At 39.9% G+C, this 27530-nt stretch overlaps 1 protein-coding gene across 3 annotated transcripts in view; it reads right to left on the bottom strand.

Moving 5' to 3' along the window:
- Positions 1-654: 654 nt before the first annotated feature.
- Positions 655-27530, bottom strand: part of LPIN2 (lipin 2) — a 77796-nt gene continuing 50920 nt past the window's right edge. For all 3 annotated transcript variants that reach the window (XM_033087443.1, XM_033087444.1, XM_033087442.1), the window contains exons 3-20: positions 25906-26001; positions 24483-24784; positions 20792-20899; positions 19982-20105; positions 15369-15708; positions 14949-15048; positions 11460-11647; positions 8827-8920; positions 8337-8406; positions 7491-7580; positions 6662-6744; positions 5608-5752; positions 4561-4709; positions 3936-4022; positions 2808-2960; positions 2288-2402; positions 1494-1597; positions 655-1166 (exon numbers count right to left, since the gene is read on the bottom strand). In XM_033087443.1, the coding sequence (XP_032943334.1) occupies positions 1022-1166; positions 1494-1597; positions 2288-2402; positions 2808-2960; positions 3936-4022; positions 4561-4709; positions 5608-5752; positions 6662-6744; positions 7491-7580; positions 8337-8406; positions 8827-8920; positions 11460-11647; positions 14949-15048; positions 15369-15708; positions 19982-20105; positions 20792-20899; positions 24483-24784; positions 25906-26001 (2493 nt within the window). In that variant the 3' untranslated portion in view covers positions 655-1021. The remainder of the gene's footprint in view (positions 1167-1493; positions 1598-2287; positions 2403-2807; positions 2961-3935; positions 4023-4560; positions 4710-5607; positions 5753-6661; positions 6745-7490; positions 7581-8336; positions 8407-8826; positions 8921-11459; positions 11648-14948; positions 15049-15368; positions 15709-19981; positions 20106-20791; positions 20900-24482; positions 24785-25905; positions 26002-27530) is intronic.

Here is a 27530-nt window from a genome sequence, read left to right as displayed (position 1 = left end):
TAGTTTTCAAATTACCTGAAAGAAAATTCAATGTTCAGATATTTGATGATGGTGAAATGTTGAATGTAGTTGAATATTAAAAATATATAGACTACAACGGTATTTTCTGTAACAACTTAAAAACATACATTGTATCCAGCAAATAAGAATTAGACGTGTTAAATAAAAAAAGAAAAAGACCCGTCCCAGGAGCCATTGCAAGTGCACATCTGTATTTCTAAGGCCTCCCTGAAAACAGAGCTGTTCTTTGCTGTTTAACCAACTCCCCCTGTTAATCCTGTTCTTAGAGACATCAAATAGATCCTGCAAAACTGTTTCTTCTGGCTAGGTCCAAGATATAACTTAAGGGTCTCCATCACGGAGCAGTCACAGAGGAGATGGCGATAACCCAAGAGGCGTTCTTCCCCACAAGCCCACATCTGTGGGGCTGGGATGAGTGGCCTGGGCCGCGCCCAGCAGCCGTGCCCCTTCAGTGCACAGGGTAGGAGCCCACCGAAGAAACGTGGGCAGGCCGCTGGAGCCAACATCACTGACTGGGCCTGGAGAGGTTCGGTGGACCCTGATCCCCTAAAGAAAGCCCTGGTTTTAGAGGGAAGCACTTTCAACTGCCCAGTGGAAATTATAACACTTTACTTTGTGCAACATTTTGGTCCACTCTTACTTAGCTTTTCTTCCTTTTAAATTATGCAATTAAAGGAGCACCCAGCACACAACTCTACACAGAGTGTGTGTGAGGAACGACCTGTGACAGGAGCCCAGGCCTCCAACCTCAGGTCCAAGCTCCCCTCACTTCTCCGCTAGGGCACGGAGTTGCAACCTCATGGAGCAGGAGGGTGAAGGAGATGGCAGTTCCAGCTCCAGGAGCTCTCCCAGTCTCTGCTGGTGCCTGGCTGTCAACATGGGTCTTGTCCCGCACCTGTGGCTGGGAGGGAAGCCCAGTGTCCTCTGTCCAGCAGAAGTGCCGGTCACCTTCCCTTGCTGCAAGGCGAGTGACTGAGGACCTCCCCCAGGAGGTGCCGCCTCAGGCCAGGTCATCCAGGTCCACTTTGGGGATTGGGTCTCGCCAGTAGCAGAAGGAACTGAACTCCGGGCATGGAAAGGCAGAATTCTGTTCCTTGTTGAGAAGTGGGAACACATGCTCCACAAGCTCGCTCAGTCTGTGATACCTGGGAGAAGGGGTTGGCGAAGAAACACAAACTGTTACTGTCAAGTTGATCTAAGAGCATAAGACTGCAGGTCGTAAAGCTAGTTATTCAGATTCCTCAGATGGGAAGGATCCGAAACAGGTCTCCATCCCTTCCCAGGGCACAGACTTCCTCTTCAAAGTCTAGGAGAATCAGTATTCCCATAAATAGAGGAGAAAACACCCAAAGAGGAAAGCCTCCAAAGGCTTTCTGTTCTGATACTGAGTGAGGCCTGATTCTTAATATCTGTCTGTCCCCAATGTCACACCAGCTGCAGGGGGCTAAGCTGGGAAATGGGAACACACTTACGATGACTTGTTTCCTTTGGTCCTTTCTTGTATTAATTCACCCTTGGGGTTCACGGTGAATATTCTGCAGTCTGGAACTCCAACTTGGGTGTAAGCATATACATCCTGCAGAAGAAAATATCAAGCAGGGTGATTACAGGGAGAAGAAATTAGGAGCTGCTTCTCCAGTTCCTTGTGAGCCAGTATTGCACAAACAGAAGACTGTCTACAGAAAACATGCAGAACTGGGCACTATGTAGCTTTCCACTGAAGGTGAGCTTTAGACAAACCCAAAGTGAGAGTGGAGCCAAACCCAGAAGGTGTCCGGGGAATCAGGAAACGTGGGTGCCAAGGAGACACCAGGGATCATGGAGCAGGAGGGGTCCCACTGCCTGCCAGGGGCCAGGAAGCAGCCCTTTCTGCATGTCTGGAATCTGAGGGACCTTCTGAGGGGAGGCGGGTTGGGGAAGCATTAATGAAAGATGAGCCGTCACGCCGCGGTTCTGGGGCGGATCCAAGGACAGGGCTTAAAAACACGTATGTGAGTCGGAACCCTCTGAGAAAACGGAATTGAAACCACAGAAACAGAGAAAGTGCCCTTTGCTACACACCAAAATTCTGAGGCAGATCTCCACTTGCAGGACCCCCCAATTACTGTGGAAATTTGGAACAGATAAAGTAAAAACCTATTCAGCAGAACATTCATTCATTTTGCCTATAAAATTCATTTGAGAATTATGACATGGCTATACTCTAGAAGTACATTCCTCTGAATTTTACCCACATCAGAATGTGTAGTCCACAGCAGACACTTACATTCGGACGGTTTCCAAAGGCAGCATAGAAGGGCTGCTTGGATGGGGCAAACAGATTCTTGATGTCGTTTAGACACTCAATTTTGAATTTCTCTGGTTTCTTTTCTATCACTTCCCTAGGGGAAAAAAAGAGTTGAATACAGTCACCCAATTCAAAGTGGTAGTTTTCCCTGCTGTTTGGTCCTGGAAAGATTTTAGTGCTCATAACCACCCCAAATTTTTAATCTTCGTAACTGGTGTCTCTCTCTCCATTTCTGCCAGTCAATGTGATGACTAAGAAAATTCGACGGGGTTTGGGGAAAGAGAAAAGAACCACTCCTAGAACTTGACTTTTTTTGACCGTGCTTGACACAGACCAGGTGAGCTGTGATTTAGAATGCTATGGGGGAGCCAAAGAACTAAGACAGACACAGAAGCTCTGAAACAGATACTAACAAACCCTTCCAATGAGCCTGACACCCATCCTTGCACACAGTCCATTCAGCCCGACCCCCCATGCACTCAAGAGACTGGGGAGGTACCTGTGGAAGGCGGAGAACAAGCTGCTGGGGGACAACATCAGAGGGCCTCGGGGCAAGATAGTGCCCTTGTCATTGACCCAGTGCAGGTAGCCACGGGTCATGTCGGCCATGCCGATGGCACGCGCGGAGCAGTACAGAAACTTGTAGCCGTTCCTAAAAGAGAACGTGTCCTGTTTAACCCATTGTGCTTTGACTAAAGGTGGAAAAAAGCACTTTTCTGTTAAAAAATCCAAATAAAGAAAGATCCTCTCACTTACTGTGAAAATCAAATTCTTGCATTTAACAGGGAAATAGGATTATAAAGATTTCACCTTTCCATGGAAAACAGGCTTAGAGCGGTGCCATGGGAGAAAATGGAGGTATAAGCAGCTAGGGATTATGCTAAATTTGCGAGTATTGATGTATCTTCAGCATCTACTTCATGAAAGCCAGATTACACAACAGACAAAAATCTTGAACTATCTTTAAATTATCTGCTATAAAGGAAAGATACCAAGGATCTTATTTATAAAGACAATTCACAGAGTACAAACCATTCTGTAAGCCAAGAAGCAAAATTATACCTGGCTAACTGATATAATTTTCATATTAGGGTATTTCAACTAAAGCTTAAGACATTGTAATTTTTCAAATCAATTTAACTCATACATATTAGGGTCCCACAAACAGCATGGCACTGTTTTCTCTGTTACACTGGCATAGAAGACCCCATGGATGAAATGTTCCCCCCAAGCATTACCTCCTCAAAGAAATACCCAATTTAAAAATACCCAATCAATAAACCAAAAATGAAAACCAGCTCTTGTTAAATTACAGCTAAAAACCCAATTATAGCTATAACTATAAATATAGGTAGTGACTAAAATTCGTAGCGTTGTGAGAATGAGATGACATAGGTTAAACATAACATGATGCCAGGCACACAGCTCACGTTCAATAAATAGTGGCTGCTACTTTTCTTTGTGTGAGGCTATAGGAAAGGAGTGGGCGAGGAGAGCAAGAATAGCTGGATCATGAACACACTACTTCCACAGACTGATTGATGCATGCTATTTTTTTCTGACGTTCTTAATCAAAGCAAAATTCTAGTCCACTAGAGCGCATTAGTAGGTGGGATGGGAGACCTACTCATTGATAGAATGGTAGAGCTTTGCGATACCCTGATGAGTCCAGTCTTTACCCAGCTGTGGAAGAATCTGTCCCAAAGCATCAGACCTAAGAGGGTAGAAATAGGAAAAGGTATTAGGAATCAAGCATATAAAGCCAAGTGTTTTCCTTTTTCTGCCGAAAAACACTGAGTGCAGGAGGGGCAGGTCGGTGAGTGGAGACAATCTATAAAGGTGATTTCATCATGGCCTGTGCAATAGTGAGACAGTCTCTTACAAATACACCCACCAAGGAGCTTCGGAGAGTAGAATCAGACATGAGAGCCAGCAGTTCATTTTCAGAAATAATTTGCTACTCCTCTTAGTCTCACCTGGTTTTTAGTTTTGTTTTTTTAAAAGCCAAAATTTGGAGACCAAATACCTAAATATTCCCATAAGTTATTTTTGACGTTACATTTGTATGGCTCCACCAATTTCTTCTATCCATAACATGACCCCATGTGGGCTGCACTCAGGATGCTGAGTACATGTAGTTGAAAAGCACTCCTGACAGTGGCCGAGCGCCGGGTGCCTGCTGAGGGGATCCCACTGGCCCCGCGCACACTGACCCGCTCCTCCTCCCGTCTCTCACCACCGACTCCGCTTACTTGGTTATTGTGCCGTCAATGTCGGAAATGATGATCTTGTCATTCCAGTTCCACAGGTAAATGGTCCCTGCACAGCGGCAAGTCCCTTGATACTGGGTTGTAATACTAAACACAACATCATTTGGGCCATCTTGAAGCTTTAGTTTTGCCTTTTATAAAAAGTAGAAGAATAAAGAAAATCACAGAGGCAGAATTTTTATAAAAACTAGTGGTACATACATTACTTTGATGGAATTACACGCAACTATTAAAAGTCACATTTTCCAATAATATGTAGTCAACTGAGATTGCTTAAGATATAATGTGAAAAAGGAGCCTAATCTCTAAAAAATGTGTGTATGAATAAAGAATGGGAAGAAATACATTAACATAACTGAGAAAAAAAGAAAATTAGCTGAAAAGTTTGGAACAGAGTCGCAATGTTTACAAACCAGGTGTCTGTTGCATTACCACACACCTGGCCCAGGGCTGCACAAATGGCTCACTCTCAGTGAGCTAGGCTGAGGGAGCCATCACTGAAACAGTGTTTGGGATTCCATGAGACTTTCTGATCTCCCTCAAACACAAAACCTCTCTGTTCCTCCTCCATACCTGAGACTGTTCTGGCACACAGCAAGTCCATTTCACACTAAAAATAGGTGAAAAGTCAGGGAATGGAAAAAAACAGAAAAGGGGAAATTGTGTCTAAATAAGAAAACATTATTTCTCTATTACTGCGGCTCTCAATAGACAGTAGGTGGCCCAGTGATGGGCTAGCTGTGTAAGATTCATGGGAGAAACAGGTTAAAAATACATATTCCTCAGCTCACTCCCGGAGACTGAGGTGGGAGGTCTGGGGTGGTGGAGAAAGCTGGTCCCAGATCCCCAGGTGATCCTGGCGGTCTCTGGGGGTGGGGGCATTGTTCTACTCTATAGGAACACTGACATAACCACACATCGTGTTGTGTGTGTGAGGCTTGGGATCAGGTGGGCAGAAGAGGAAGCAGGTCAATTTAAACAGTTACTATGATAATCCGACTAGATCCACACAGATAACACACTACTCACGATCTGGTCCGAGGAGAGGCGAAGAGACTTCTTATACGAGGTTGTGCTGCTGTGGCTCGGGGGCTCCATGGGGACGGGGTCTGCTTTGATTGATTCTTCAAGCTCCTGTGACCCCTCATCACTGGATGAATCATCCTCGGCCATCCTATTCAACATCAACGCAGTTACTGAAGTAGGCTGTTTAGTTGATGAGAACTTTTCATTTAGGATTGAGAAGGAAGAGATCCTAAATCCATTCTAGGGATGGGTAGGGTTGTTCCCTCTGCTGCTCTCCCACATGCAGCTTCCATGCCTGAATATTCGTTTCATGAAGTGCTAAAGCCACCCTTCTCCTCCCTCTCATGACTGGCTAGCGAAAACTTTTCTGGCTATGACTGGGCATTTTCTGCTGTGATCAGTGAATGCTACTAGGTCTACTTACTTGTTGAAGAGGATATGTATGTTTCAAAAGGTACAAATTAAAGAAAATAATTGCTTACATTGATTTAAAAAACTATCAAGAAAGATTTTCTACACCTCTTTTAAAAGAAGGGGGTAAAGAGTTAGGGAATAGAAGGAGATAGAACTTGGGGAAAGTACACACAGATGGCAGAAACAAGAATGGGGTAGATGATGGCACCTCCTGTCAGGGCCAGTGTGCTATTTCTTCCCAGAAATGAAACAGACTCACCCCAATCTTTGAATTCTCTTCCATATCTCCCTTTTGTGCCTGACAGGAAGCTAGGGCGCAGGAGCACCAGAACAGCCCATCTTAGGGCTCCTCAAGATTCCCCCTTCCCGAAGTTCCACATGTCACCGGCCTCCGAATCCATGACTCCAGGATGGGAGCAAGGTACTTAGGAGGCAGTGATGGGTATATTTACTACTCTACGCAGATAATGTCTTTATCACCTGCTAGCTGAGTGGCACCAACAAACTACTACTCACATTGTGTCCATAGGAGAAAAATGTTTCTAAGAATTAAACAAAACTGTCAAAATCAACTTGAATGCAATGACCAAAGCCGGGGTAGCCCAAGTGCTGTGAGCCTGGAGGAAGGACAGGGCGCTCCTACCTGCCACTGGCTGGCTCCTTTGCGCTGGACAGCAGGTCACTAGTTGATGGCACCTCAGATTTCCCTTCCTTGGCCTCTGGCAGCTAAAAAAAAGCAAGACAGTAATGGCAGAATGCAATATTTGCCCCTAGTGACAAGCAGAAATTCACCAGCAGCCCTCTCTAAGAATGAGTAAAACCGCCTTCTGAAGCTACAACTTAAAAATGCTCAAGAAAACAGACTTTCTCTAGTTTAAGACAAAGGACCGAAACCTGAGATAGAAGTCATATGCTGCTACACCAAATCTGTCACTATAAAGCCAGAGGTAAAAATTTTAAAAGAGCACTATTTCAAGTCACCAAATATAATACAACTGGTCCACACTCATTCGGTTCACAGCAGGGACACCAGGACTACAGAACAGAAGTGACTGATGCTACCGCCTACTGTGTAGGAGGGTAACGAGCGCTGGTTATATCTGGAAGGTAATGCAGCAAAACGGAAAGCACAGCGGTGTTGGACGTGAACTCAAAGTCAAACCGCATCACCATCCCTCACCAGTTACGTGCCTCTGGTCAAGGCACTTCCCCTCTTTGTGTTCCAGTTTCCTCACAAAGGGAACTCAAACATTTATACTGCTGGGCTATAGTAAAGGTGAGAGGTAATGTATGTAAAGCACCTAACATAGTATCTTGACATAGGACCTATTCAAAAATGGTGACTGTTATTATAAAAGAGCATTACATAGCTCAAGTGGACTTTTTTGTTCTTGGAAAGAATCCTATTTTTTAAATAAATGGAAGATTCACTTGTTTTCAGCTCATGGAAAGGCTACCTCTAGGTTGGTTACCTGTTTGATCATGCTTTCTCTCTTACGCCAAAACCACCAGCGACCAGATTTCTTTGGCATCTTATCTTTGACCCAGGACTCCACCGTAGCCTGGAAACAATGAACGTGAGTGAATCTAACAATCTATCAGTCACAAAGCACCCAATTACTTCCCACCACTAGCCTGAAGGATGGTGCCTTATCATGGAGTATGAGCAACGATCTCTATATCTCCCAAACTCCTCTAGTTTTTAACACTTATAGAAGATAGACAGTGTCCTCTTCCGTCGCAGTATGGCTCCGTGGCAGATCGGTGCTATGAGACCAAATGGTCTGGCTACATAGGAGCAGCACCCTGAGGGGGATGGCAGGGGACCTGCTCTCATTTCTCTACCCTTGGAAAATGTGGCTCCCTGAGTTACGAGGCCCAACTAGACTGAGGCCCAACTAGGCTTCTTGTAGGGCAGAGTCAAAGCAAACCTTCAGGTTACACATACAGCTTTATTAGCCACAATGACAGAATCAGTGATGTCATGATCCTGGTGGCCACATCACCCTCTTCTTGCAGCTTCTTTCCATATTAATGAGATAATTATTTTTCATTCTTTCTATCTGTAACAATCACTAAAATGCCTCAACTTTTATACACAATCAGAAACTGATAAAAATAACAAAGATGTGGCAGCTAATTTCCTAGATTTGGGGCATGAGATCATTTGAGTGGGTACATAGAACTCTTTGGATCTTTTATAATATTAAATAAAAATTTAAAGAGTAGCCAGTTTAGAAATATGCACATATGGATTTTTCTATGTACTCTATGCTGTAGATACTTTTGAAAAGGCAAGAAATGTTGGATCATCTCACCTTAGGCAAACTCTTCTGGAATACTTGCAAGCTAAGTATCATGGGAGCCGCCAAAGCCCAGTTATAGTAACTGTAAGAAATAAAAATTGTGCAAAACCATTACACAGAGAGAGAAGAGGGTGAGAGAGAAAAGGGTAGGAAGGGAGGGAGGGAGGGAGGAAGAAAAGAGGAGAGGTAGAAATAACATAAGATTCCTTATTCTTTTCAGTAAAAAGATGATTAGCTAAATTTTTTGTCACATGAATAATCTTTGTTTCAAGCCAAATTTCTCTAAACAGAGAAGCAGTAAAATCTACACAAAACAGAGTAGCATTTTAATGCTTCATCTAAAAATGAAGTTGAGGCTTCACGTTCACTTCAAAGATTTGCCCATTAGGTCCTTTACGTGAAATTACATATTTTATTGCAAGAAAAACTATAATAGCTAAAAAGAACACTTGGAAAAAACCCTGCACGAGTATTTAAGAATTACAAAAGCAAGACTATTTACCGATTGTATATCCGTATTACAAGGTTAGGATTGTCTATAAGTCCAGGGTTCTCTGCAAATTCATGATAAGTAATGAGATGCTCCATGAATTTTTCTGCAATGTAAAGTAATAATCAATTTGGTTAGAGATTACATAAATTCCAAATATCACAATACTTTCTGCATTAAAGGGATTATAGCATAAAATAAAATGTCCTTTTAAAAAAATCTGACTTTAAAACATGAAAAACAAAATGTTAAGACACTCTCCCCAAACCCCAGGACAAGAAAGAACACTTCTTTCCTATCCTTTCCCTCTTCCACCACTCCTTTCCCAGTTAAAACAAACAAACAAACAAAAAACAGGAGAAAGGGATATGCCAGTGACTTTTAGGAAAATAAGATTACAGGTAACCCCCATATAGCACGGTTGTTAGGTTCCTAAAAAATGCAGTGTTATGCGAATCCGTGTTATACGAAACAACAAACTAATACAAAAAAGGGGGTTAGGTTCCAAAAATTAAAAAAACATACTATTATATTTTTATAATTAAGAGAAATATCTTTATTAAAGCAATTTTCACCAAAAGTATAACATATTAATATGTATTAAATAATGTTTCTTTCGTCATCACTACTAAGCACCATTAACTGAGGGCGTTTTCTTTTTGACAAGGTATCTTCATCCTCTGAACTTAATACTCCACAAACAAAATGGATTTCAAATTCTAATAAATTTTAAAATTCTGCAGTCAAATGTGATACAACATCCACGCTCAAATAAAAAATTTCACATGAGATATCTTTTGCTCTTAAAAGCTCTTATTATGCTCCATGTTGTATGGGGATTTCTCCAATTCTCAAACCATGTTAGAGTGAAACTCTACTCTAGGATGCCATGTTGTATGGGGGTTTTCCCCAATTCTCGAACTGTGTTAGAGCGAAACTGTGTTAAACAAGTGCCGTGTTATATGGGGGTTACCTTGTATAGATGTGGCCAGAGAGAGAGGATCTCTCTCTTTCTCTCTCAATAACGAAAACTAAGTTTCATTCTTATCAAAGGGAGAAACTCTTTACTGGCAGGCAACTGCATAACAGGAATGTTCATGAGGGTCTTATAGCTTTAAGTGCATGCTACAGTAGGAAAAGACAAAACATTTTATAACTGATTGGAGGAAAAAACAAATATGTACCAAAATTTGGCTTTGGGTTTGTCAAGAAATAAATTCCAGGGGCGGCCGGTTAGCTCAGTTGGTTAGAGCGCAGTGCTCTTAACAACAAGGTTGCCGGTTCGATCCCCACGTGGACCACTGTGAGCTGTGCCCTCCACAACTAGATTGAAACAACTACTTGACTTGGAGTTGATTGGCCCTGGAAAAACACACTTAAAATAAATAAAAGTTTAAAAAAAAAAATTCCAAGGTCTTGCAGAATGAATGAGAATGTATGTATTTTTATACCCTGTTCGTAAACCTATATTCTAGAGCCAAGCTAAGAGAGAAACTTTTCACTGGGATTGTTCCTCTTGGTACTTTGTATATTATTTATTTTTACTTGCCATTTCTGCCTCCTCCAATAACAAACTCTACCTTAGTTACCCGTATTTTTTTAAAGTGTAAATTTAATAGTTTATTTAAATTACAAACTTTCCATTCCCCACCCCCTATATTTTTTTAAATGAAGGCTTATGAGGATTAGATAATAATTAGAATGTGACCTTTTTAATTTTGTCCCTGGAAGGAACCACTGGCCATAATACACTCTTAATTTCTTGCAAAAAATGAAACAAATAAAATTAAGACATGGAGAAGAAAGAGGCATAATGAGCACCCTGCGACCGTAAAAAAGAAAAATATTCAGGAAAACACAGCTATGCACCCAGTCTGCCACATGCAAGCCTTCAGTTGTTCTAAGGGTGAGAGAAGACAAAAGATGATGCTAGTGATGGAAAAAAAACCTTTCCTTAGAGGAAAATCAATCAAAAATGACCAGCCAAACTGGGAAAATATTAAGAGGAGTTTAGTTTACAAAGAAAGGCAAAACCAAAAAGGCCAAAGAACTTGGGACAGATACACACACGGGTGGCTCAACCCACGCCGGGGACGTCTGAACTATGTCTGCTAAGCTCCTTCCTTTCTCTTGAGCAACTTTACTCTCCTGGGCCAACTCACAAGACTGAGGCAGAAAGTAATCCCTTCTACTTTTTGCCAAAAAGACCATTTACTCAGTGAACAATCAGTTTTCGATAACTTCAAGCCCTACTCTTATATCTAAGGCCCACTGCTTTCCAAGCGGGCAGCTGGGCCCTAGTCCCACAGACATTTCAACAACTTTACAGATGAGAAACTGACGCAGCTTGAGCTGACCCTGGTTGCTCAGCAAACAGGGCAGCTTGACACCTCTCAACCTCTTAATGTGAAGTGAGAGCCTTCAAGGCATACTCCCTCACCCAGGCCATTTATATACAATGCCACTCCATATGAGGTACTTTAAACAAGGGGCTAAGAATCTTACATTCAAGGGAGACAACTGTTACCTGCACGAGATCACTAAAGGACTTACTTTAATACCCTGAAATGGCTAAACAAGCAGGTTTTCAATCAAGTGATGACCAGGCTGCTTTCTCAAGTGAAGACAGAGACTGCCCAGCATACCTTTAGAAATTTCTCCATTCTCACTGAGGCCCCCACAAAGGGAGAGAGTGACGTCGGGCAAGTCCATGGCAGAATCCGAGAGGCACTCGGTTCCACTATCAGCAGCTGCACTTCCCACTGACTGTGGGGACTGGGAGCCAGAGAGTGTGTCAGACTCAGGCCACTGCCTGGAGCTGGGGTCCGATTCACTGTGGGCAGGGAACAGGGAGAAAAGGAGTTGCTTTATTACAACTTCCTGTTTTCCCAGTTTACTACATTGTTCTCTGATGGCTCAAATCAAGTAACATATCCCCTTTAAAAAGCAACAGATTGATCTACAATCAGACATAGCTTTTCTTTGGTAGTGTTAGAATCATATCATAAATGACATTAAAAATAACCTATTAGCACTACTGAGGAATTAACTGTAAGTACAATAAGTATGTCACACAAAAAAATTACTGTAAGTTATTCACAATAACACAAACATTTCAACTACAGCTTTTCTGATTTTAATTAAAGGAGCAAAGAATTTTAAGCATTTATTTACATTTCCATGATGAAAATGACAGGGTAATTAGGAAAAATCTGATGTTTGGAAACCTTTTGATCCTAACTTCCTAGAAAAAGCTGTGGTACTATATACATCCTGTAGAAAATTACTGTAGTTCAAGGTTATATTATTTTTAAAAACAAAGCTTTTCTAAATTCATCTGTTACACCACAAAATAGAACAAAGAAATGAAGAGAAAATTCTCAGGAGGCTAGACCCACCATGAAAAGCAAGATACTGTGAAACTACAAATACACTGTTCTTACATTAGCGTGAAGGCCATAAATAAATATGAGGCTATTCAATACTTTCATTTTTCTAGATGATAAGACACAGAAGCCAGGTTTTAGAAGGTGATCCTAAGGAAAACTCTTTGTAACGGAGCATAAATCTGAGAGAAAAAGAACAAAGAAATGGCAGCTCAAGTTTCTTAGTCATGAATGTTTACCGCTCTACTCTTTGATTGGAAAATGTCACATTGAGGTACTGTTTTAGAATTTTCAAATTCTTTTATTTATTCAGAAAGCCAATATATTTAATGTATACCACCAATGTATGCAATCCAGTGTAGTTATTTGATCTTTAGAAATAAAATCTCAACTTTGAACAACAGGTGGCAGCAGAATACAGATATGTCATAACTAGCACAGTTTCAAAAGCTATTGTTTTGCATTTAAACCAACAAAAACATTTAGGTTTTTGGATATGTTCTCTCTTAATAGCAATGCACAGTCATATTACAGTATCGAGATTAACTCAGAATGGTCTCTTCACTGGAAATGGTAAAAAAGTCAAAGCCAGTGTAAAGCAGCAAAGCCTGTCATTGTGCTAGGGTGAGGGGCAAGGCCTACCCCCCGGGTGAAACACAACCAGAGCCACTATGTATTCACAAACACCAGCTCCTCTTTATCCCGGGCGCGTTACAGTCAGGTGTGGACACATGACCAGATGGTTGAGTTGTTGATGCGGACATAGGGGGTGTGCTGTGCACCTCCCAAGACTGGCCCCTGAAAACTCCCGTGGGACTCTCTCTCCTTTTCCTATTGAGGCCCTGAGGGGATGATGGAGCATGGTGGAAGGAGCTGGTGCTCCTGAATCCCTGTGTGCAAGGCCTCCTACCAAACACCGGCACTGGAATATTGCTGACCCTTGAATACGGATTTGAACTGTGCAAATCCATTTATATGTGGATTCTTTCCAATAAACATATAGTCAGCCCTCTGTATTCCTGGGTTTTGCATCGTGGATTCAATCAACTGCAGATTGAAAACAGTATTTTCTGGAGATGCAGAAGGCTGACTATATGCATATTCTGTGCCATTTTATATAACGAACTTGAGCATCTGTGACTTTTGGTATCCGCAGAGAGAGGGGGCATCTGGAACCAATCCCCTGTTGAAGGATGACTGTAGTTAAGTTTTTGGGGAGTCAAACATTATATGTGGATTTTCAACTGCACAGGGTGCTGGCGCACCCAACCCCAGCACTGTTCAAGGGTCACCTGTATCGTTACACCAGCAAGAAATAAACTTCTATTGTAGAAGCCACTGAAGTCTTGAGATTTATCAGTTAGAGCAGTTAGTGTGACCCTAACCACTGCAACCACTAAATATAGGGAAGATGACATCTGACTCAACATGTTGCTAAATCCACAAGAGTGATGTGATTTAAAGTTTAGCTATAAATATAAACACTGGATATTTAGTCAAGATAACAATGAACATGACCATAACAAAACACATGCTTGTAAGCATTATAATAGTCTCACTATCTTTAAGTACTTACAAAATGTCTCAAGAAATACTTCCTTCATGAGGTAAGAAGCTTACTTGGTGAATGGCAACAATCCCAAACAGTGGAATTTATAAAAGAGCACAGTCAGGGCCCAGCGCATTCGTCACTTTCTCCAGTTTTTAAAAGGAAAACTAAGAAATCTATCTTAGGAATCCCAATGTTAAATAAATGACTAAGGATTGGGAAATCTGAAAGAAAGTGATAATTCTGAGACAGCTTATTGAAAGACAAAATGGGGCAGTTTCAGTTTTCACACTTTAAAAACCCAACTATTACTTCAAATAAAGTAAACATTCGAGACAAACTTAGAGAGCTATGAGGAAGGAGTTTTAAGGACGTTTCAGTTTCAAGAATATCTGTAAAAATATTAAATATCTTCATATCAATCCCATCTTTCTGTTTTAAATAAAAACTTAATGACATATTTTCCAATAATTTATTTAAAAGTGTTTAATTATATGTGCCTGTGGTTCAATATTATTCAAGCCATACTTTCCATGGGGAAAAGTAAATTGCTTTTTGTAATCATGGAGTATATTATAATGGAATTTCCCTAAAAAAGGAAATGAACTTGGGAAAATAATAATACCATTCTTGAGGTTTTAGAGTTATTCAGGAGGAAAACTTTGAGGGAAAAGTAGGGAGAAATACAAGAGATGAGAGCCCTAGGGAATGCGCGGTGCACAGGCTAGCTGGAATGGTGCCTCACCAGACCCAGGTTTGAGTTCATAAAAAACCTAGGAGCTCAGACTCACCAAGGAAGTGAAGGCACTCTTTGTAAAATATTTTTGAATAAAGATAAAATTACCTTTAAAACACAAGTGCTAATAAATTTTCCTAAGTGTGCTAAGCTTGCATTAATGACTACAGTAAGTGCTAATCTGAAGTCATGTCCACTGGTTTACCCTTCTGTACGTTTAACTAGTGTACCTCTTCTCATCGTATTACAACTTTCTTCATAAATAGGAAAATCATTAGTTTCATATCACTACAGTCAAAACAACACATGTACAATTTCTGAATTTTCCAAATCTGAAGCCATCATCTAACTTAGCTAAAGACATCATCTCCTTGCTCCTTTTACTCAAACAAAATATTTTGCTTTAGAAATAGCTAGAATATTTCAGAGTTGTTCAGCCATCAATATACAAGGAATACACTACCTTTTAGGGAAATAGAGAGCTGCAACTTCAGGTTCTAGGGCATTTAAGTCATCAAGGTAAATGTCATCAGGTCCCAGGTGCTGGCTTCTCTTATGCACACCTGTTTTTATGAGAAAAACACATCAGAGATAAGAGCTTAGTTATTATTCATTTACAACTGCAAGAAAACAGAGGTTTGCAAACAACAAAAGCAACCATAATTTGAACTGGTCTTTATTTTTTAAAGTGTCAAATATGAATATGGATGCTTCCACATGACACTGATATTATGGTTATGCAGAGCATGTTCTTACTTTTGGAATATTTCAAGTTGAAATGTCATAAACAAACATTAAGGGAGCCATCACATATTATCTGAAATACTGAAATATTTACTATCTAAATTTAGAGTACCTGATGCCAAATTAAACAAATGATTACCTTTTTTCTTTGACGGCGAGTCAACTTTAGCTGTTGGTTTCGATTCGGAGGGAACTTCCACTAACGGCGGGTTAGGAAGGTGGTCTGCGTCTAACATAGATGAAACCTGAGGCTCAAGGGGAGGCTCCAGAAGTTCTGCAGTGGAAGTTGCATCGCTCATCTGCTTACACAGGGCTCTGGGTTTGGGTTTCACGATGGTACAGACCATTTCTCCCATGGAAGCATCCTTCTCAGCGTCACCTATGAGGTTGTCCTCATTGGGAATTACCCGAAAATGGGTATTTTCTGATGGTGTAATTGTAGCTGTCCTAGGAAGTTCAGATCTCTCTCTTTTGCTGACCTAAAAAAGTTGAATTGTTTAAAAATTAAAACTTTCAAAGGTTTAAATCTATTTTATATATATATTATATATATATATTATATATATTATATATATATATTTATATATATATTTATATATATATTTTATATATATATTTTATATATATATATATTTTATATATATATAAAGGTTTATATAATCTATTTCTTAAGCTGGATGCAGGTAAATGTGTTCATTTTATTTAAAACAATACAATCAGTAAATACAATGTTTTATATGTACAAAATATTTCATAATTAAAAAGTGGGAAAAATAATTGCATTTTGTTTAGTATCATGATAGAATATTCACTTTGAGGGAGAAAACTGGAGTGCTACATGAAATTGTAGCCCTGCTTGGACTACCTGCAGGCTCTGTTAAAACAATGTAAAATGCTGAATTATACTGTTGTACACCTGAAATTTATGTTATAAACCAATGTTACCTCAATTAAAAAAGAAAAAAATTAAAAGTGGGCAGTCACGTCTCAATGCAATTACTTAACGCAATTAAATGTATAAGCAAAATGTATATTTTATTTTTTATTATTTTTATTAGTTTCAGGTGTACAAAGCAATGTAATATACATTTAAACCCCTCATCAAGTGATAACCCATGCCCCATGCTACTATCCCTCTGACATCTTATATAGCTGTTACAACTACTGACTATCTTCCCTACGTTGTTGTACTCCACATCCCGTGACTCTATACCTATATATTTATAGCTGACATTCAGTATTATTCTATTTCAGCTTCAGGCGTATAGCGCATTGGTGAGGCACCTACAGTTTATGAAGTGATCCCCCTGATAAATCCCATGCCCATCTGGCACCTTACATGATCTTTACAACATTGTTGATTATATTCCCCATACTATATTAAGTATCAATTTGTATTTCTTAATGCCTTCACCTTTTTCACTCTGCCCCCAACCCCATTCCCATCTATCATCCTGACAGAACTAGTACCTATCTGGCACCATACCTAGTTATTACAATATTATGCTATACCCTACATCCCCATGACTACTGTATAACAACCAATTTGTACTTCTTAATCCCTTCCCCTTTCACCCATCTCTATGCCCCCTCCCATCTTAAAGAAGTCCTTCTAAGATTCCTTGTAATATTGGTTTGGTGGTGATGAACTCCTTTAGTTTTTTCTTGTCTGGGAAGTTCCTAATCTGTCCTTCAATTCTAAATGACAGCCTTGCTGGGTAGAGTGATCTTGGTTGCATGTCATTGCTTTTCATCACTTGGAATATTTCCTGCCACTCCATTCTTGGCAAAGTTTCTGTTGTGAAATCAGCTACCAGTCTTATGGGGTCTCCCTTGTAGGTAATAAACTGCTTTTAAGATTCTTTCTTTGCCTTTAACCTTTGGCATTTTAATTATGATGTATCTTGGTGTGGGCCTCTTTTTTGGTACTCTCTGTGCTTCCTGGGCTTGTATGTCTATTTCCTTTAATGACAGGGACGTTTTCTGTCATTATTTCTTCAAATAGGTCAATTCCTTGCTGTCTCTCTTCTTCTGGTTCCTCTATAATGCAAATGTTGGTATGCTTGATGTTGTGCCAGAGGCCCCTTAACCTCTCCTCAATTTTTTGGATTCTTTTTTCTTTTTGCTATTCTGGTTGGGTGTTTTCTGCTATTTAATCTTCTAAATTGCTGGTTGGGTCCTCTGCCTCATCTAATCTACTGTTGATTCCCTGTAATATGTTCTTCACTTCCGTGATTGTATCCTTTATTTGCGACTGGTTCTTTTTCATGGTTTCCATCTCCATTTTTATGCTTCCTATCTCTCTGTTGAAGTTCTCCCTGAGATCATTGAGCATTCTTATAACCAGTGTTTGGAACTGTCTTGATAGATTGTTTATCTCCATTTCGCTTAATTCTTTTTCTGGAGCTTTGTTCTGTTCATTTGGAACATGTTTCTTTGTCTCCCCATTTTGCCTGCCTCCATGTGTTTGTTTCTATGTACTAAGTAGGGCTGCTATGTCTTCCAGTCTTAGTAGAGTGAACTTATATAGTAGGTGTGCTGTGAAGCTCAGTGGCACTGTCTTTCTGGTCATCTGAGCCACGCACTCCAGGTGTGTCCCTTGTGTGGGTTGTGTGTCCCCTCCTCTTGTAGTTGAGCCTTGGTTGATAATTGCACATCAATAGGAGGGACTGACCCTTGGGCTCACTGGTTGTGAGGACTGGCCTTGACTACAGTGGAAGAGTTGTTGTGTAGAGGCTGATCCTACAGAGCGGGATCTGCCTCAGCAGGACTCTGGTGCCTGCCCAATCTGCCCCTTGGGTGTGTCGTGCCTGGAAGCAGCTGGGTAATGCTCCAGCTCATTTGGAAGCTAGCCAGTGGGGGCACCAGCCACAAGACCACCTTGGAGGGGATCCATTGTAGGTCAAGTTCAGCCACAGCCCATGCCCCACCTGGAGCCACCCAGCAGGAGCCACAAAGGAATCCACAGATGGCTGCCATCAGTGCTGTGCTTGGAAGAGCCTTGAGAGGCCAAGCCACGAACCAAGACCAGCTGCCGCTAGTGCCGGCTTAGGGCTGCTCAGCCAGAGGTACAGGACACACTCAGGTCAGATGCTGCCTGTCCGGGTTCCATGAACCTTTTGAGAGACCCTAAGCAAGTCTGCAGCTTGAGCCAAGACAGGCAGTCTGCACGAAAAAGCCACTGAAAATGGCCTGGGTGTGCCTGAAAGTTGGACGGGGCTGGGTCTCGAATCACTAAGGTGTGGCAAAAAGAATGGTGGAGACTCAGATATGGTGGCTGCCTATGTTCGCATGTGGGGGAGGCGGAGGGCTCAGCAAAGAAACAATGGCCTCCACCAGCGACCCCATCCAGGAGAATGCCGCCTCTCCTGCCCCTGTCCCAAGCCAAACAATTCAATTCCCCACCATAGTCCCTGCCACCTTTCCCGCTATTGTCCCAGTGCTGGAGCTCAGAGCAAGTGATTCTGGGTAAGTCCGTGCTCAGTCCCTTTAAGAGGAGCGCCTGGGAATGCATCCTCCCTCTGTCTCACTCAGTCATAGTCTTCACTGGTTTTCACAATCAGGAATTATGGGGACCTCTCTCCCTGGCACTGGAACCCTGGGCTGGGGTGGAGGCTGAGGGGGATCCCCACAGCCGAAATATCCCTCCTGATATTTAATGGTCACACGCAGGTGTGGGACCAGCCCATTCCACATCTCTGTCCTTCCTATCAGTCTGGAGCTTCTTCTGCACGTCCTTAGTTGACAGGCTTCAGTTCAGCTTGATTTTAGATGATTCTCAATAATGGTGTTTTGTAGATTACTTGTAATTTTGATGTGGTTATGAGAGAAGGTAAGCACAGTGTTTACCTACTGTGCCATCCTGGTTGTCCCACAAAATGTATATTTTAAAAAAAACTATAGTGTCTAAACGTTTTCTCTTCCAAGAGACAGAGAAAAAAACAAATACCGTATGATTTCACTTATATGTGAAATCGAAAAATCTAAGCAAATGAGCAAACAAAATTAAATAGTAACAAACTCATAGATACAGAGAACAAACTGAGGGTTGCCAGAGGGGATGAAGTTGGGAGATTAGGTGGAAAAGGGGAAGGGAATTAAAAAGTACAAACTGCCAGTTACGGAAAAAAAAGTCACAGGGATGTAACGTATAGCATAGGGAATAGTGTCACAAATATTGTAATAACCAGGTATAGTGACAGATGGTTAGTAGATTTAATTGTGGTGGTCACTTTGTAAGGAATATAAATATTTAATCACTATGTTATACACCTGAAACTAATACTGTATGTCAACTATAATTTAAAGTAAATTAAAAAAATAGAAAAAGCATAAAACAAAGTCAGGTTAATTCGTACACAGAATAAAAACAGTCTCTCTCAATAAACAAACAAATAAATAAGAAATGTAACTCCAAGTCTTTCTTCTTTCATTATGAGTTGGCAAAAATGCTTTCACAATCAATTTCCTGTTTAAATTTCAGTGTGGAAATTTTAGTTTCCTTTAGGTACCTTTTAAATTTTCCTTACTAAAATGTTAATTAACAATCAACATCATTACTAAATAGAAACAAAAAAATGCTGGATTCCTTCTGTTGTAAACACATAGTGCAAACACTATGAAAAATGCTAACTGAATTTACTTATGTGACCACATGAGAGCACTCTCGTCATTTATGTTCAAACAAGCTCACTCAGGAATCACCCCTTTACTCATGGATGAAGTAAACTGGAGGCGAGTAAACGCTAGTACCTTGGTGGACTCTGGGAATCCGCCCCACGTCCACTCCATGTGGGACTCGGATCTGAGCAGGCTGTCAGTGGGTTTTACCTCCAGCTCTGAATCGCTCTTAGGACACGCTGCCGGGGAATAGGGGCTGCAAACACAGTACAAAGAAACATGATGACTTTCAAGTCGGGAACTTCGGTCTTGCTGAGCTTGACGGATGAAAAGAAATAGAAGTTTGAATATATCAACTTTACCCTGAAGATATAAAGGTTCTATTAAAGGGAATGTCAATTATTTCTCCTGTTGAGTTTAATAATAATAAAAATAATACCAACTAGTACTTATTGTTGACTTGCTGACTCCTCTATAAATACTTTATATGCTTTATCCCATTTGATTCTCACAAGAAATCATTTAGAAAGGTAATTTTACAGTAGAGAAAAATGCATGGAAAGATGAATTAACATAACTAATACATAAGAAAAACACAGAACAAAGTTGGCACATTTCTTCACAGTATTATCCATTTACATTTAATAGCTGACACTAAAAGATTAGAACTTAAGAATTGTAGAAGGGCCAAATTCTATGCTGATTATGTACATTATGTACATGCTATTATAGATGTACAGTCAGTGACCAACCAACACAGTGAGAGTAAGATCAAGTTTAGGGACAAAATAATTGAGAGAAAAGAAAAATATTCATGTTAAAAATACACATTCAGTGCCTCTACTGTATGAGAAATCGGAAGTACCATTATTGCCCAATAATCAAAAAGCTATTTAATATATTTTTCCTTTAAGAAACTGAGAAATTTCAAAAAACACTTACTTGTCCAAAGGGGACCAATCGCCATCAGATAAGGGGTAATGATCTCCAGAATGGTAGAACAGAGGCTCCTTATATTCTTCTTCCTTTAAGGAAGCATTTGAAGATCCTCTGTGAAGGGGCAAAGAAAGGCAGGAACAATGACACTTACGTCAGCTTAAAAATATCCCCCAAATCTACTGACACATCGTCTAAATGATATAAATAAAGGCCAAATGATTAATAACTAATCCTCTTAAAAGGAAAATATGAAGGAGAAGAGGAGATTCACTGATGTCACCCCCCACCATACAGTACTACAATCACTAATTAAATATGGGATAAACAGAGGAGGAGAGGAAAGAAGATATGATTAAAAATTCCTTTTTACATCCGTTAGGGGTAATCAATTCAAAGACTGGAAGAAAAAGACTGTGTATTTCATTCAATCCTTAGAAATATCCTATTTTAGATATTAGGTAATCAAGGATCCACAGAAGTTTGGTAAGTTGCCCAAAGTAAAAAAGCTAGTAAGTTGCTTGATTCAAAATAAGTTAAGCCCTTGTTCTTTCTACTGCTCTCTCCTGTGTATTACAAAAAAAGAGAATATCATCTGAAGACAAGACTTATGGCTTAAAAAATTTTAAATACCTGAAAAGCTCTTAAAAACCAGATCTTATTTCCTGTTTGTTTGGCCCAAGCATTACCTGAGAACTTTCTTTACTTAGAATTGACATGATGTGGGAATGTGAAGATGATACAAAACTATGATAAATACTTTTAAAATTCACACACAGACCTTGGAACCGAAGGTGGTTGAACTCATGCTAATACGGTTTTAAATAATTTATACTTTGGTTTTCTTGAATTTGCAGAGTTGATATAACTAACTTGCCATATAACCTTCAAACATCCCTCAGAAGCACTGTGGGCCTCCGTTTTTCATCTTTAGTTGGAAATTTATCACTTGTCCTATTTCACAAAATCAATGTGAGATTTATGTGGTGTGTCATGTTGGAAGCTCTGAAAAGTATAAAGAAAAACTCTGAAAAGCGTAAAGCACTATACTATACAAGTATGCCATACTATACACTATGCCATTTAATATGCTGTTAATGCTTTTGACCCTAAATATCTCTCCCCAAATTATTTTAGAATCTAAATGCTGAACTGGAAGGGGCCTTGCAAACCACATTGCTTAATTCCCTTATATCATAAAGAAACAAAAGCCTGGAGTGATCAGAAGGCTGCTGTTCCACAATCAGAAGCATAACTGGTTTTCAGTCTTCTTTTCAGCTTAGTGCTTATTTCAGTATGCGACCTGAACTCTCACAACTGTTACATCTTGTCTTTTCTTTAAGTCCTAATTTCTGTTGGCTGCGTATTTAAATAGAGCATGTTTTTAAGGAAATTTCTGGAAAGAGTTCTGCCAGTGGCAAACCACCAAGCTCATGTAAATTATTATAAGGCCCTAGTATACATGTGTTCTGACAAGCAAGATTGTGGCTCAGAAACAGAAGCTGGCAACCATGTTACTGTCAACCAAATCAGTACACCAACAGATTTGGTTGATGTAGCCTTTCACTCATCTGGAAAAGTAAGGCGTGCACTAATATTTCTGCAATGCATTCACTTCCAACATAGTTACAAAATTCCTTTAGAATAATGATTCTTGTGCATTTAGTAGGTGACTTTGCATATGTTTCAGAAATGTTTTAACTTCCCAAGTTAAAGCTGAACGCTGTTCACTTCTAAACATAGCTTTATTATGTTATGACCAAGGACTTTCTGGAACACTCACCAAGAAAACTTTGAAGGCAAAATTTTACTTCAAGGTTCTTTCTGATGGATCTTGGAAGAATATTAGTTGGCAAAAATATTTCCAGGAATTAAGGCTTTTAGGGAGTGTTACAGTGCTAATCCAAATAAAATTTAAATACATGTGTATTTCAAGTTTTTCTCAAAAGAAACTGTTTCCTGCCAACTATACATTTTATTATAAATAAGCCAAAACTTTTAAAGGAACTATTTATGTTGTTCTTCATAGCACCAAAATCTAGCAATAAAAGATCTCAAAGAGTCTCCTAGTATATTCTCCTAGGAAAGGGATAGATAAATAACCCTTGAGAGACCAAAAAAAAAGAAAAAAGCAGGAAGAAAGGATGGTAAGAGTCTCTTTTTAAGAATTTGCATTACTTTTTATTAGCTTAAAATTCTTTGGGAATCAGTGATATAAAAGGAAGAGTTCAGTACATTTTTAAGCTCTTCCCAGCTATTAGTTTGATACTAACAAAAAAAATTACCCAAGCTTGTTAATTTATTCAGGATTTAAAAATTTTATAGCTATACTTTACACTGGTCTGTAGAGTTTAAAGTACTTTTTGCTTTCTGTCTTTTGTCCTTTAGTTCTAACAGAGGAATTCTTCATTGTAGCAGAATTGAAATCAAATGTGGGAAGAGAAATTGATTTCATTGTAGCAGAATTGAAATCAATGTGGGAAGAGAAAGAACATCACAAATACGACAGTTGATAAGTAATAAAAGATAGGTAGAAAAAGAGTTCATGTATTAAAAATGACTATCAAATGTAGAATTTTGTTCCAGAATTTACAACGTTTAAGAATTTTAGAAAATGAGTTAATGATTTTGCCAAAAAGGGATTATTATACTGTTATTCATAAGAGTAGAATTATAATAACAATATATTAATAGTGTAGATTTTTTTCCTGATTTGACTATTTAAAACAAAAGTTTGGTAAATAAAACACATACTAGATCAAGGTAGAGTTTACACTTGATAAACTTGGTTCCCATTGTCACTAGAGAAAGAAATTATTTTTCCTCTTTTCCATGATAAAGAAAACTTTACTAATAGCACTAATTTTCCCAGGAAGGAGGGCATGACCTCTCTTTTCAGCAGCTGAGGTGAAGACATACAAGTGGACCAGCATACATGTCATAATGCCATCCTCTCCGCATACCAATTCAAATAAAGGGTTTAGAAATTCAGGATTACTTGCGAGCAGCAGCGTCTTGTCCAATGGTCACCAATGAAGATAAGTAAGTACCTCACTGACACCTACAATCCTTCCAGTGCCAGGGCAACCACTGAGTGGAACAGGTAGAAGACTTTCTTCTAAAAATCTAATCTTGAATGAAAAGATATATGTCCTACCCCAAATTGTTACCTTTAAACCCCAGATAGTTCTGACTTGAAAACTGGTATCTACTTTGAGCTCTTCTACTAAGCTGGTAAATAAGCAGTGATCAAGAGTTCTCACTTAAAAACAAAAACCAAAACCAAAAACTTCCTTTCCTCTTCAACTTACTAGGATGTTTTCACAATAAACTCAAAGCAACAATTCTATTACTTCTCAGGAATAGGTGAGATACCAAGCACAAGACCACTGGGTTGGAAAATACTCCTGATGTGTATCTGCTCACCCAGGGGCAAGTCACTAGTTCAGATCTTTCTTGAGACAATTTATTTGGCTTTTGGAAAATTACTGGATGAAAGGACACATTGCTAGTCTGTTTTGAATGATATGTTAGCACTAAAGCAGGATGTCTGATGGCAAATTCTGTAGAGTTGCAACAACAACAACAACAACAACAACAACAAACAGAAATGCTACAGCTTCTACTTTCCCTGCTCTGGCCACAGCACGCATGGACGCCTGGCACCTGCAGAGTCCTCCCACACCTAGAGTCCTACCTTGCTGAATGGGCCCCCTTGTCATCGTCAGAGCTCAGCTCCACATCCACGGCGTCGTCTGCAGCAGGGGAAGCAGCCTGGTCTTCCTTCTTACTGTCAGGTTTGCATTTTTTTCTCCTTCGTTTTTTCTTTTTCACAGAACTTGGAGTGAACACTGTCTCTGTTTCCAAGATTTGTGAGATGTCGGAACTCTGAGACGGTCTTTCATTTCCACCTGATTTCACCAAAAGGGAGTCAATATCTTTAAAGAACTGATCTTCAGTAGGAATTGGTGAAGTGGCAAGGTAAGCGGGAAGTTTTTCCTTAAAGAGAACATGGAGAAAGCAAAGTTGTCCATGGCAAACTGGACAGTGATCAAAATAATAATACTTTGCATATCTAATTTCCACTGTGGTAGAAAGAATACATAGTCCCTAAAAGTAAGAAACTCACAATGAACTAGGGCACTGCCCACTGTGCTCTAAGTAGGTCTTTACTCTGTTGCGCACAGCTCAATGTTAGCTCATTCTGATCAACATAACTGAATACATTTGGAGGAACCATTATGTCAAGTCAGCATGGAACACATGAAAGCTAGTATAATTAAAGCAGAGCCAATTAAATTCTATAAAGAGAAGTTCAAAGCAATAGCAGCATTCCCAGGAGGTGTTAAAAAGCCCTCTGTCAAGAACTTACAAAGAACAATAAGAATAGGACAAAGCAGAAGGCAAGGACCAGGAACACCCCATCAGACAAAAGGCAGCAGGACCAGTAAGTGAAATGAGAAATTATGGTAAAATTCAGAGTGGTTAATGCTTGTGTTTGCCAAATTAATTGAGGGTGGAGGAAGGCTTTTCTAACAGAGAATACTGTGTAACAAATGAAATTAGTGCTCTCTTGCTGAAAGAAGCCAAACTGTAATAATCATTTATGAAAGATACAGGCCAATTAATGCAAATCCTTTGAGACTATAATAAACCAATTCATGTGACTATTCAAGGTTAGGGATGTAATGTCCCAAATCAAAACGGTAAACATGTTTTCCAAGTTCAAAGGTCATGTGTATAAACACACACACAGCCTGAAGAGATACACCTTGATTACGTAGGCAAAACTCAATTCAAATCAAGCTGTAAACTGTAACAGAAAAAAAGCTCATTAAAGTTAGAGAAAAAAGATGTGCCTTTCCTTACAAAAAGAGCAAATACAAAAGGACTTTTGCACTCTCTCTGTACACTGAAACCCTGAAACCTGGCATGGAGAAAAGTTCCTCATTCCTCCAGCTCCCTTCTGAAAGCTTAATTCTTCAACCCAAAACTAAGCTTGTCTAACCAGCAACAATCATCTGTACAACTATCTATGAAAACTGAGTATTTCTGTTTTGTGACATGCACCAGAGGCCTGAATACAACGTGTGAAGTGAAGGTAACCGATTAGGACTTACAAATTCCTCTTCAGTCTCTTCCACAAAGAAAGCTTCTCCATTGTCACCCAATTTCATGTGAAGATCCACTGCATCGCCATTGATTTCTATATCAATCTAAGGGGAGAAACAGAGTGTGATTTAGTACTAAGAGTCTTTGATTTCACGCAAAACTAAGTGTAAATTCTGGGTTCTCGAGCCAAACTTAGTATTGAGGTTCCTAGAGTGACAGCCCCAGAGAAACACAGCTACCTGCCCCACATCCCAGCCCTAAAAAAACCAAACAGACCTTGGTGGGGTGGGGAGGGGATAGTTACCAGGGAATGAAAGAAAATGTTTTATCATCTATTTTTATAACATATAATGATATCTGTTAGTAATGAGACCCTAGTGACCTGATCCTTTGTTTCTAGATACGACTCTCCAATAAAAGGAACCAGGGCTCCTTGGAGAAATAAAATAATTTAATTCCAGGACTGAGGCAGGGAAAATCGATTCTTCTGGAACAGCTTATGGTGCCAGAAAGTAAAAAAGTGCTCAAAAAATGATGGGAGCATTTCAAAAGAACTCAACTTGAAGGAGCTACCAATAGCCAAACCTGGGACAATTTGAGCAACTAACAATGATAAAATGAATTGTAACCCATAGAGTAAAAGTAGTATCTATGAATCCACACTTATCTAAATAAAACTGAATAATTAAGTAAACAAGAGAGGATAGCTCTTTAATACAGTAGAATTTCAACTGAATAAATGGAGTAGAAAGGATGGAAACAGAAAATCACCACTTGGCAAATACCACAGTAGTAACTGCTGCAGGCAAAATTCAGCAACGTTTGCTAAAATTCATGGATGGAAGTACAATGAGAACTAGGATATTTGCAGTCTCAATGTTTCTTCCCACAAGTACGTTTACAGTTAAAAGCAACCTGGAAGTCACCATTAAACAAGTAATCAAAGTTAACGTCACTAGGAATGAGACACAGCAAGATGATGAGCCCCCTGAGATGATGCTCTGAGAAGGGCACGCCATCACTGTGTTGTTCTGACAAAATGAGAAAACATCACACAAATTCAAACTGAGGGACAGCCTACGTAACTGTTCCATCCTCTTCAAAAGTCAAGGTCATAAGGAAAGACTGAGAACTGTTAGAGAATACAGGACAAAAGCAATGTGGGATCTTGGATATGATCCTGGAACAGAGAGTGGACAGTAGTGGAAAAATTGGTGAAATCTGAATAACGTCTTTGAGTTAAGAGTATTATACCAGTGTTAACTTCCTGGTGCTGATAACTGCACTATGGTCACGTAAAATGTTAACATTAGGTGAAGAGGCTGGGGGAAGGCTTAAGGAAACTTTTAAACTACATTTGCAACTTGTCTGTAAATTTAAAATTAAGAAGTTAAAATAGGGGCTGGCCGGGTGGCTCAGGCAGTTGAAGCTCCGTGCTGCTAATTCCCAAGGCTGTCGGTTCGATTCCCACATGGGCCAGTGGGCTCTCAATCACAAGGTTGCCGGTTCGATTCCTCGACTCCCGGAAGGGATGGTGGGCTGCGCCCCCTTCAACTAGCAACGGCAACTGGACCTGGAGCTGAGCTGCGCCCTCCACAACTAAGACTGAAAGGACAACAACTTGACTTGGGAA

Source organism: Rhinolophus ferrumequinum, chromosome 19 (genome assembly GCF_004115265.2).
Source record: "Rhinolophus ferrumequinum isolate MPI-CBG mRhiFer1 chromosome 19, mRhiFer1_v1.p, whole genome shotgun sequence".
NCBI classification, from domain to species: Eukaryota; Metazoa; Chordata; class Mammalia; order Chiroptera; family Rhinolophidae; genus Rhinolophus; species Rhinolophus ferrumequinum.
Note: the sequence above shows the minus strand (reverse complement) of the source record. Positions and strands in the feature narration are given on the sequence as shown.